This window comes from Chrysochloris asiatica, unplaced genomic scaffold (assembly GCF_000296735.1).
Source record: "Chrysochloris asiatica unplaced genomic scaffold, ChrAsi1.0 scaffold00072, whole genome shotgun sequence".
NCBI lineage: Eukaryota > Metazoa > Chordata > Mammalia > Afrosoricida > Chrysochloridae > Chrysochloris > Chrysochloris asiatica.
Window position 1 is genome coordinate 8,914,588 of NW_006408590.1, and position 12,571 is coordinate 8,927,158.

Consider the following 12,571-nt stretch of genomic DNA (forward strand, 5'->3'; position numbering starts at 1 on the left):
AAAAGATAAGCATTCAAGAAGCTCAACGAACCCCAGGATGGATAGACCCTAAAAGACAATCACCAAGACATATAATAATCAAGCTCTCCAAAATCAAAGATAAAGACAGCATCTTGAAAGCAGCTAGGGAAAAGAGAAATATAACATACAAAGGCAAGCAAGCTAAAAACTATTCAAGGACTTAGTGGTTGCCAAGAGTCTGTGTGAGGTGGAGCAATAGAATTACTGCTTAACCGGCAATGAGTTTCTGTTAATGGTGATGAAAAAAAATGGAAACAGATGAGGATGATGGTTACACAATCATTAATGTCATTGAATTATACATATTGGTTGAAATGTCAAATGTTCTGTTATCTATATTTTACCACAATCTAAAATGATTGTACCTTTCTTTGATGTCAATATTTACCTTACTGCAGTAATACTCCATGAGTGCCGCCGTAACATAGACATGATGGCGGGTTCTGGCATCTTCTCTTGCTTTTTTAAAAATCATTCTTCCAGATTTGATACCTTCTGCTCTCCTTGCAAATTTCATATATTGGATATATACCTATTTAAAAAAAAATATTGTTAATTATTATAGAATCTACAAATTAGAATGTGATCCTTCTGGCATGCAATACAGGCTCACTTTATTATTTCTGTAAGAAAGCAATTTTGAATACCCAAGAAGTTTGAAAGTAGGTTGACCATTATTGTCTGATTTATATCTAAAAGTTAATATTTTCTGGCATTAGAGATGTGCACAAATTAATTTTTACCTGTTTTTTTTTTTTATTGAGATATAATTCACATAACAAAAAATTCCCCCCTTTAAAGTATATATAATTCAGTGGTCTTTTGTATATTTTTAAGGCTAAGCAATCATCACCACCATCTGAATCTAGACCATGAAAGGTAATCTTAACGGGGAGGGAAAAACTGTGAAACTACTGGAAAAAACCCCACAAGTAAATGCCAATGTCTAGAAAGCTCAATGTTCTATTTAATAAAAGCATGCTTAACTATACATCTTTAATGTCACGTTTTCTTAGTTTATTGCTTTAAAAGTTAACTAAGACCACATAATGGAACTTTTGATTACTTGTTTGATAAACTATTTATGAGCCCTATTGTACTCAACACCTATAAAGTATCTAACACATGAAGAATGCTGTTGTAAGGGGCTGTCGAGTGGGCTCTGACTTATAGCAAACATGCACAACAGAATGAAACACTGGCCGGTCCTGCGCCATCCTCACAATTGTTGCTATACTTGAGCACATTCTTCCTGCAGCCACTGTGCCAATCCATCTTATTGGGGGGTCTTCCTCTTTTTCGCTGACCAATCATAATATCAGACTAGTACCTCCTGATAATATGTCTGAAGTATGAGAGATGAAGTCTCATCATCCTGGCTTCTAAGGAGAACACTCCTAAGGAGTGTTCTCTAAGGAGAACAGCTATATCTGTTCTGGAAATCCATGGTACTTTCAGCATTCTTTTCCAACAGCATAGCTCAAATGCATCAATTCTTCTATGGTCCTTCTTATTCACTGTCCAATTTTCACATGCATATGAGACTACTATGCAAGAAGCTCTGGTAGCGTAGCAGTTACAAATCGGGCTGAGAACCTTAAGGTAAGCAGATCAAAACTACCAGCTGTTCTGCAGGAGAAAGATGAGGCTTTCCGCTCCTGTAAAGATTTACAGCCTCGGAAATCCTGTACAGGGTCACTATGAGTCGGAACTGACTCCATGGCCCATAACAACAACAACAACAATGAGACTACTGAAAATACCATGGCTTGGGTCAGGAGCACCATAGTCCTCAAACTGCTATCTCTGCTCTTGAACACTTCAAAAAGCAGCAGATTTGCCTAATATTATACGTAGTTTGATTTGTTGACTGAGGTTCCATGAGTATTGATTATAGATCTAAACAAAATGAAGTCCTTGACAACATTAATCTCTTCTCTATCTAGCATGATATTATTTATTGGTCCAGTTGTGAGAATTTTGTTTTCTTTACATTGAGACACTAGATCCATTCTGAAGGTTGTGATATTTGCTCTTCATCATGAAGAATATGCTTGCTTAATGAGCAGGTGACTCTGTACTATGAATAGAGTGACTAGCTTGTTCTGGTGTGCCCACAACTGTTAAAGTTTTAAAATCAAGAGTCCCATTCCACAGAAACATCTCATTCCCTCGATTCTGTGAAAATCAGGATAGTTGATAACTCTCTCAAGTTACTTGAGGAAGGGAATTTTATTTAGTTTTTTATTCTACTGCTGGAGTATAGAGCACAGAAAATAGCACAGAGCTGTTTGCTAAATTAAAAAAATAATAATACATAAAGAAAATCCCAATATAAATAGAAACAGTGCAGATCTAATTGACCTGTGACAGAGGGTCTAGCTCACCTATTGGTCCATCCCCCTGCCACTGAGGGAACAGCATTGCACTTTTGTGGAAACTCAATGCTGAGTTTAGATTACTATAGATTAGAATGTAGGATAAAGTGAGTTCATGTCCAGTCCTATTGTGGGATATCTGTTCCCATTTATTTAAAATATATATATATATAATAGACAACAATTACGTGACAAAAGTGGATTTAAAAAAATCCTGCAGGGAGGCTTGCAAAATGTGCCCTTTGATTGCTTAAATTATTATATATTCCTGAGTGTTTTTGTGTACATCCCCCTCCCCTAAGAAAAAACAGAGGAAATAGAAGCAAATGCTGTTGAATGCTGATGCACGGAGACTGTAATCACTGTAATGAAATAATGGTGTAAAGCCAATGTCTCCCCTGTAAAGTATCACTCAGTTCACAACAAAAACAAACAAACAAACAAACAAACAAACCCCCCTGCAGGAAACAGATGAACGATTAGCCCAGGGCTTGAGGAAAGGGAAGTACTGAGTACAAAAGGGCCCCCTGAGGAGAATTTGCGGAGGTTAGGGAAGTATTTCAATTGGGATGGTGTTCACAGGACTCTTTCTTTGTGAAAAATCATAGACTTCTTCACCTACAGGAGTGAATCTTACTGTGGGTCATTGTTTTTTTAAATTATCAGAAATTAAAGGTAGGAAAAAAGATTTACAAAGCTACTCACCAAGGTAGGATCAATATCTTCAATTGCCAGAAGTCTGTTATATATACTGTGAACCTTCTCATACTTCATGCGACTCTAAGATGGTAGAGAAGAATCTAATATAAATATATACACATAAACAAGCAGGATTTGAGCTCTGAGGAATCCAGAGGCTGTACTCCACAATGGCACCTGCTTTAAGCATAAATATAGTGTGAGCTGAAGACCAATAACTATTTAATTTGCTTTATTTCTGTCTAACATAAGCAATACACCTGGTAAAGGAGCAGCAAGAAACCAAATTTACTCCTGCAGTGAAAAATCAAATTATAACAGAGTTCTAACCATTTTTACTCACCTCTTCATAATCTGCATATGCAAAATAAAGCAGCATATTCTTCTTTAATAAAGTGCTTATGGCTCGTTCATATATATTAGCAGCTTCATCACTAAATAATTTGGCGTTATTCATATCCTGGGGAAAAAAATAATGGAAAGCTCTACTTCAATCATTTAAAATAGTTGAACTAAAATAAAATTAATAAAATTACACTTACTATATTTTATTTGTTTGTGTGTTTCTAAAATAATACACTTATTTGTATGTCTGTATGGGCACAGCTGTATTTTTAAATTAAAAAAAAATTCCAAGTATTTTTTTCCATTATTTTAACTATACAGGAATCCTCTAAGTACTCTAAATGATTCATCACTTTAAAGCATTAAACAATAGCCACTCTAAGGGGGGAAGGGCACACACTTACCCCCTTCTCTGCTAGTAGTTTACTTGACTGCTCAAGATACTGTGCAGCTTCATACCAAATATCAGGGTGATGGCCGAGAACAAGCAGACACTGCTCGTATGCAAACATAACTAGAAGAAAACATTAATGAACAATAATCCATTTAGGGAAAAAGTTTAAATGTCTAGACATGTGACAAAACAGGAGAATGTAACTCAGTCAACAGAAAAAGCAGTCAAATGAAACCTACCCTAAAAGGGCCATATGTTGGAATTAGCAGACAAAGACTACAGTAACTGTTTTAAATATGTTCAAGGACATAAAAAATATGGCTAGAATGAATGAACAGACAGGACTCTTAGTAGAGAAATGGACACTATAAAAATGAACTGCAAAAATAAACAATATAAAGAATAAAAAGAAAAAAGGGGGGAAAGAAACAGAGCCTCAGTGACCTATGGGAGAGTATCAAGTAATTGGAGTCCCAAGAGGGCTAAACTTATTACCTCTTTTTGTTATAAGAGTTTGATCTTCTGTACGAAGAGGGTTGCTTTTTTCCCACTGTATATATTTCTTCCACATATCCACTTGCTGAGCTTCTTGAGGAGTATTCTGGGGAGGCACTGAGGGAGCATTGCGGTCCAAACCTTTCATTACTGTCTCATATTCCTAGACAGTAAGCATTTAGAATTCTATGGTAAGTATAGAAAAACTCAGGTATATGGGACCGACTTGATCAGTCTGGAATACTTTGTTCAAAATACCAACTTTTTACAATCTTACTTTGCTAACATTACCTAAAAATGATTTAAGAATGAGAGTACCTGGTAGGAGGATGGGATTACCCACATGACAGCAGGTTCTCAGGACTGAACAAGCAGAAAACCCCTGAGGTGTCTTTGCAGGTGATCAAGGAGATCACTCTCTTAAGACGAAAAAGTTGACAGATGAAAACAAATAGTGATATAATGGCATCATTACTGCCATCTAAGGAGAACTATCTGTCCTTTAAATTTTTAATATTTAAGACAAGTAGGCATTTTTCCTAATTTATTCTGAAAGTATCAATGAATAGTAAGGTATGCACATAGTACAACATCTGCTGTTATTAGAGTACACAGTAGTATAGTATTCAAATGAGCAGATATGACATAAGATAAGAACTACTTCTATCATTCCTAGGTAGGAACTGCCTCTTCTCTTGTTTATAAATTTTAGAAAAACAATTTCTTCCAAACTCGACACATTCTATTTTGTCCTTTAATATATCTTTAAATAGTTATTTCATTTTGAATCTGTATCATCTGTTCAGACACTGCATTTAAACTGTTCTTTGTTAAGATTGCTAATTACTAAGTATATCAAGATTAATATCATACAAGGAAAGCTCTCCCATAAATAACAGATTCATTAAAGTAAATGGCCTGATGGAATTTCATACCTTTGCTACGCGCCTAGCATTCATGTAATCTCTACTCCGATCTTCAATCATTTTTTTAGCTAAATGAATATTGATACCCTAATGGGAAGAAGAAAAAAACAACAGAGGAAAGCATAAATTATTTTTAAATTATGTATAGTTTGTATAATTAGCAAAATAGTTAAATTATTCAATTACTGAATTGCTTTAATGTCTTAATTTTGAAAGATATTTTTGATTATTAACATAAAACTCTAGTAGTATAAACTTGAAAAATCAAGGAGAATCTTCTTATGTCTATTATGAGCCAGCAGTAAATTTACACATATCAGGAATTTTTAAAGACAGGGAATGATTTAAAAAGATTTCATTATTTCATATGAAATTCTACTAATAAAGAATGATGTACAGATTATTCAGGTGACTAGCCATGCCTCAACTCTAAAAACCTACTTTCTAGCTGTAACTGCACAGCTTTAAAGAAACTTCCGGGAGAGCAAGTAGCAATGTGCCTAGCAGTTCTCCAAGAGGAGTCTAAGGACTCATGGTCCTCAAGACCTTTTTCTTCTTTCATAAAGATACAGTGGAATTTTACAGAAGTTATATTATTTTCAATGAGCCCTCATGGCACAGTGATTAAAGAGCTCTGCCAAAAAATCAGTGGTTCAAACCCACCAGCCACTCTGTAGGAGAAAGATGTGGCAGTTGGCTTCTATGAAAGATTACAACCTTGGAGAGCCTGTGGGTGTTTCAAACCCACCAGCTGCTCTGTGGGAGAAAGATGAGACAGTTTTGGAAATCCTAAGAAACAAGTACTACACTGTCTTATATAGGATTGCTAGTTAGAAGCAATGGATTTTCTTTTGGCTTATATGATATTCAGTCTCATAACACATTAAATGTAGAAGCAGACATGAAAATTTACCTGTCTTCTATTAAGTGAGGCATTAAAGAGGTTGCAAAAAAATAAGACATTGCCAATCTTCTCTTGAAATTGTTTTGAAAATAGTTATTTTTTAAAGTGCTAGTTATGTTAAAATCTAAGGTTTTATAATTTTTACCTCTAAATAAATTAGTAACCATCTTGAAGAAAAATCCGTTTTAAATTTCAATATGCTAAATGTGATACATATAAGTTGCATTAAAAACAACAATAAACAACAATAACATAAAACAACTCTTTGGGGTCTTTAAAATTTTAAATCCTAAGAATAAAGTTTCAGAACCAAGTAATAGTTTATTACCCTATATATTCTTATATGTAAGGGACACTTCCGTTTTCAGTCTGATATGTAGAAAGCTTGTAAGTTGTCATTCCCATCCTCACAACAAGAAAAAAGATGAACGAACTGAAAATCAACAAATCTTCTTAGACTTATTATAGCTTACTGAGAGCAGAAATAACTGCTGGAGCCAGCAACTGGTAGGAAAACTTATATAGTTACTAATTGACTAATTGCGTATAGACTGGCTTGAGAGAGAAATACTCCTGGAAGCTCAGCCTGAGGAGGGTCCCATACTTTTATTAAGTTTTATCTCCAAAAGCTCCACCAAGTTTTCAGAGTAAAGACTGGAGAAAACTCCCCTTATGCATCTAGCAGAGGAAGGGGGTAAGGTTACCTTGTTAAAATGTACCCTGAGTATTCTATTCTCATTTACAAAGCCCGATCATCTCCCAAACTGCCTCAAGACTTTCCCAACAACTGCTATCAGGAAACACTGACAGTAAAAAGATGCTCCCCAGGCCTCTCTGTCTTTTTTTTCCCCCAGACTAATCAATGCACGGAGTCCTGGTGTAGCGCTGTGAGTTAATGCGCCAGACTGCAAAGCCATTTGAACTGCAAAGTTGGTGGTTCAAGCTCACCAGCTCCTCGGAAACCCTATACAGGGTCGTTATGGGTCAGAAATGACTCGACGGCATTTAAGAACAACAATATCATTAAAGAAAACTTTATTATAAGAGCCTGACTAACTTAGGAGTCCTAGCAGTTGCACCGTAGCATAAGCACTGGACCACAAGGTAGATTTGAACCGCAAGATAGGTATTTCAAACTCACCATCCGCTCCTCAGAATCCCCATTTAGGGTTGCAATGAGATGGAACCGACTCAATGGCACTTAAAAACAACTGACTTGGGAAAGAACACTGGTGGAGGAACAGTGGGTTAAGCACTAGACTGCCAACTGCAAGGTTTACAGTTCAACCCCCCAGCCACTCTGTGGAAAAAAGATGAGCCTTAGAGGTATAGTCTCAGAAACCCTATAGAGCAGTTTATTTTGCCCTATTGGGTTGATATGAATTGGAATCAACTAGACAGCAGTGGGTTAATTGACTTGGAGGAAATTGGTGAAAGGGAAGGGAAAAAAGCTAATAAATATTTAGAAGATCACAGCCTAAGGATACAGGCACACTAAAAGATCAACACTTAATCACAAATTTATAGAACATGTCTCCTTCTCCATACCTTACCAACACATCAACTGTTGTTAAATGCTGTTGAGTCAGTTCAGACTCATAGGGACCCTATTTAGAATTTCCAAGTAGCTGGTGGGTTTGAATTGCTGACCTAGTGGTTAGCAGTTCAATGCCTATCTTAACAGCATCACACCAGAACTATAAAAGGAATTACAATGGAAAGAACTCTAAGAACTCTATTTAAGAAAGCATTTCTAGGGAAACCGAAAAACAACAGAAAAGACAAAAACAAGGACACTGCAAGAAATTTTAGCCTCTGACATCCACAGCTACAGCAAACAGTAACAGTTTACCTTAGATAAACATTGAACCTCACACTAAATAGGCTTATTAACCTCATTTTTTTTTTTAACTCAATACATTTTTTGTTCAGCTTCCAACAAAAATTTACAAGAGATTCTAAAAGACAAAAAACACAGTCTGGAGAGACAAAACGAAACAATGTAACTACTTTATGACAGAAGTTTTGGAATGATCAGACTAGGGATTAAAGTAACTATGATTAAATATACTAAGGATTCTAATAGAGAAAGTGGACAACCTGCAAATAATGGAAGCAGAGAGATGAAAACTAAGTAAGAACCAAAAGGAAATGCTAGGAGAAAAAAACGAAACCAAAAAATCAGGTAACAGAAATAAAGAATGTCTCTGATAGACTTATCAATAGATTGGATACAGTTAACGAAAGAATCAGTAAAAGCATGAAGATATGTCAGTATAAACTTCCCTAAAATTGGTAGAGAATATCCACAAACTATAAGATAATTTTTAAATTGTATTATATATGTGCAATGGAAATCTAGGAGAAGAAAGAAGAAATATTTGAAGTGATAATAACAGAGACATTTCCAAAACTAACAATAGACATTAAACCAAAGATCCAGGAAACTCAAAGAACACTGAGTAAGATAAATACCTCCCCGCCCCCCCCCAAAAAAAGAGAAATGTATACTTAGGCATATCACAGTCAAACTGCAGAAAATAAGACAGCAAAATCATGAAAAAATTACAGAGGGTGAAAAACACACTGTATATAGAGAGAAACCAGAATAGTCATGATATCAGACTTCTCAAAAGCTATGTAGACCAGGAGAGAGTGGATTGCAATATTTAAAGTGTTAAAAGAAAAAACCCACTAACCTAGAATTCTGTATCCAGCAAAAATTATTCTTCAAAAGTTTAGGAGAAATAAAGACTTTCTCAGACAAACAAACATTGAGAGAATTTGTCACCAGTAGACCTGCCTTGCAAGGAATGTTAAAAGAAGTTCCTTAGAGAGAAGAAAAATTATATAGGTCAGAAATTTGCATCTACATAAAGAAAAGGAAAGTATTAGAGAAAGAATAAATGAAGGTAAAACAAAATCTTTTATTTTTTGTATTCTTAACTCATCTAACAGAAAAATTTGTCCAAAAAATAAAGACCACAATATATTGGTTGGTTAAAGCTTATAGTAAATTAATGATGTTGTTATTGTTAACTGTCGTAGAATCAGTTCCATCTCACGTTGTTGTTGTTGTTGTCATGTGCCGTGGAGTCGGCTCCTACTTATAGCGACCCTGTACAGGGTTTCTGAGGCTGTATATCTTTACAGGAGCAGAAAGCCTCATCTTTCTCCTGCAGAATAGCTAATTCCACAAACTTTTTGAAGTCTCCTCATATAACTAACCTATTTTTTGATAGAGGTTTTGGAATGATCAGACCAGGGTAGGATAAAGCACTGGACCGCAAGGTCAGTTTGAACCACAGAGTCTGCAGTTAAAACTCAGCAGCCACTCCTTGAAACGGAGTCCTGGTGTGGCGCTGTGGGTTATGTGCCAGACTGCAAAGTTGTTTGAAATGCACGGTCGGCGGTTCAAACTCACCAGCCGCTCCTAGGAAACCCTATACAGGGTCGCTATGGGTCAGAACAGACTCGATGGTACTTAACAACAACTCCTTGAAAACTCTACAGGGCTACAATTCAGAATAGACTCTATGGCACTAGTCTTAACAACAACATGATTAAATATACAAAGATTCTAATAGAAAAAGTGGACAACATGCAAGCAATGGATGCAGAGAGATGTAAACTAAGAAAGGACCAAAAGAAAATGCTAGAAATAAAAAAATAACAAGGTAACAGAAATAAAGAATGCCTTTGATGGACCCATCCATAGACTGGATATGGTCAAGGAAAGAATCAGTGAGCATGAAGATATGTCAATATAAACTCCCCCCAAATTGGTACAGAATATCAAGAACTGTGGGACAATTTAAAAAAATGTATTATATATGTGTGATGGAAATACAGAAGGAGAAGAAAGAAAGAAGCAAGAAATATTTGAAGTCATAACGGCTGAGAAATTTCCAAAACTAACAATTGACATTAAACCAAAGATCCAGGAAACTCAAAGAACATTGAGCAAGATAAATATTTTTTTAAAAAAATTAAAAATATATACTAGACATATCATATTCAAACTGCAGAAAATTAAAGACAGAAAAATGTATAAAGTATGTGCAATAAGAAACACATTTTAAATATAAAGACAAATAGATTAAAAGTAAAGGGATGAAGAAAGATACATGCTTAACTTCAATCAAAAGAAAGGTAGAGTAGGTATATTAAGGAAAATAAGAGATGAAGAGAGGCATTACATAATGATAAAGGAGTAAATTCTTCAAATATGCATAATGGTCTTGAAGTAGCTGTACCTAGCAACAGAGCATCAAAATACATAAAGTACAAGGCAATAAAACTGCAAGGAAAACTAGACAAATTTCCTATTATGATTGGAAACTTCAACACCCCTGTATTAGTAAGCTAGCAGATACAGCAATAAGGAAATCGGTAAAGACGTGGTTGAGCCAAACAGCACCATCAATCAACTGGATCTAATTGATATCTATAGATTATATCTAACAACAGTAGACTATACAATCATGTAAATTTTAAGACTTATGAGGAATAATATCCTTTTAATGAGAGAATTTATATGGTATGTATATTTATGAACATAGGCTTAATACCTCAGTTGGTTAAAGCATAATGCTGATGAAACCAAGTTGCAGCCTGCATCTTATGAATATAAGTCAGTAATCATACTTCTGGAATTTTCTGGATAGCACAAATGGTTATGATCTTAATTACTACCCAAAGAGTTGGGGGTTCAAACCAACCCAGTGGCACCTTGGAAGGTATGACCAATGATGTGCTTCTGAAAATTCTATGAAGTAGTTCCACTCTGCACACATGAGGTCGCCAGTAGTTAGAACTGACTCCACAACAGCTAACTCACATTTCTGTAACTAGGTGAAACAGATGCATTTCCGCTTATTACCACTGGAAAAACAATTCTACAGAGGTACTCATTCATAACAGATTAATATTAAAGTGTGGCTGCATATAAATATGGTTTACTAGCACAAATAAAAATGGTTTTGTTAGAAGTATAGCTCTCTCAGAGTGGTGGTTGTGTGTCAACGAGTAGATTCCGACTCATAGTGACCCTGTAGAGAATTTCTAAGACTGTAAATCTCTATGAGAGCAGAAAGCCTCATCTTATCTTTCTCCCAAGGAGTGGCTAGTGGATTTGAAATGCTGACCTTGGAGTTAGCAATTTAATGCATAACCCACTATGCTACCGGGGTCCTTTCTCTGAAAAATAATATTAAAACGCAGAATCTCAAAACTATAAAAATATTAGGAATGAGATTTTTTATTATAAACACTATAAAAACAAATATGCAACTCTACTGGAAAGCTTAGAATCCACTATGCATAAAAATCGGAATGACTTTGTATTTATAACAATAAATGACTTTTGTCCTAATTTACCTCTTCATACTTGTTATAGTCTCTCCAGAGTTGTTCAATATTGATCATTGGATTAACACAACCTCGTTGATAAACTCTTCGGACAGCTGTTATTCTCTGATTTTCTGCATAAGATCCAACAGCTTCCCTGAGGTTGAAGAAGAAATGTTATCAATTATATTATATTACAGTTAAATAAACATTTTACATAAAGACAAAAACTGTAATAATACTTACACGCCTTTTAAGAAATTGATGTAATCCACCCAAATCTAAGAAATAAAATAAAATATTAACATATTCTGCTATCTTAAAATCTATTGAGTGTATTAAGTGTGCATATTAAAAATTTTAACTCTACCTGATAAGACATAATTTCCATTCCAATTTTATCTAGTGCAAAGTCGTATGCTTGAGCCATTTTTTCTCTGAAATGAAAAGTGAAAGAAATTTAAAATATATATATATGTGTTACTAAAATGTATCAGCAATTAAAATGTAACTGTCATCATTGATCAAGATGAACTTTTTGTATAAGCAAAAATGGGAAGACATATTTGCAAATATATAAAGAAAGTAGTTCTTTCATGTTCAGTCATGAATTTAAGTACTCTGCTTCCTTTCCCTTCTATCCTTTAAGTTACCTAGTCTAATCCTTGGAGATTCAAATAAGGAAATATCTAGTTTTCTGATTAAAGAGGTAAGGTATTTCTAAAGTTCTATTAGCTTTAAAATCAAATTTAGGGAGAAAGAATGTTTTCTCTTAATGTAAGACAATAAAGGATAAGGAGGAAAAGAAAATAAATATATAATTTGAGTCATAAAATAAACTCTTGCTTAGTTGCTTTGCATAAAAAAGCATTCAGCTTATCCCTGCAAAAATGGGAATGATATGTAAAATAGCACTATAAGAGACATATCAGAAAGATGGAGACAGCCTAAATGCCCACCAACAGAAGAATAGTTAAACAAATGTTGGCACCTACACATAATGGAATACTACTAAACACTGAAGAAAATGATGACTCTGCTAATACCTCACAACATGGTT

At 34.8% G+C, this 12,571-nt stretch overlaps 1 protein-coding gene across 1 annotated transcript in view; it reads right to left on the minus strand.

Moving 5' to 3' along the window:
* CSTF3 (cleavage stimulation factor, 3' pre-RNA, subunit 3, 77kDa) overlaps positions 1–12,571 on the minus strand; it is a 96,829-nt gene that overhangs the window by 11,595 nt on the left and 72,663 nt on the right. Inside the window, exons 6-14 of the mRNA XM_006864873.1 lie at positions 11,882–11,948; positions 11,758–11,792; positions 11,542–11,668; positions 5,268–5,345; positions 4,333–4,495; positions 3,848–3,957; positions 3,442–3,558; positions 3,105–3,179; positions 410–553 (exon numbers count right to left, since the gene is read on the minus strand). Coding sequence (XP_006864935.1) covers positions 410–553; positions 3,105–3,179; positions 3,442–3,558; positions 3,848–3,957; positions 4,333–4,495; positions 5,268–5,345; positions 11,542–11,668; positions 11,758–11,792; positions 11,882–11,948 — 916 coding nt within the window. The remainder of the gene's footprint in view (positions 1–409; positions 554–3,104; positions 3,180–3,441; positions 3,559–3,847; positions 3,958–4,332; positions 4,496–5,267; positions 5,346–11,541; positions 11,669–11,757; positions 11,793–11,881; positions 11,949–12,571) is intronic.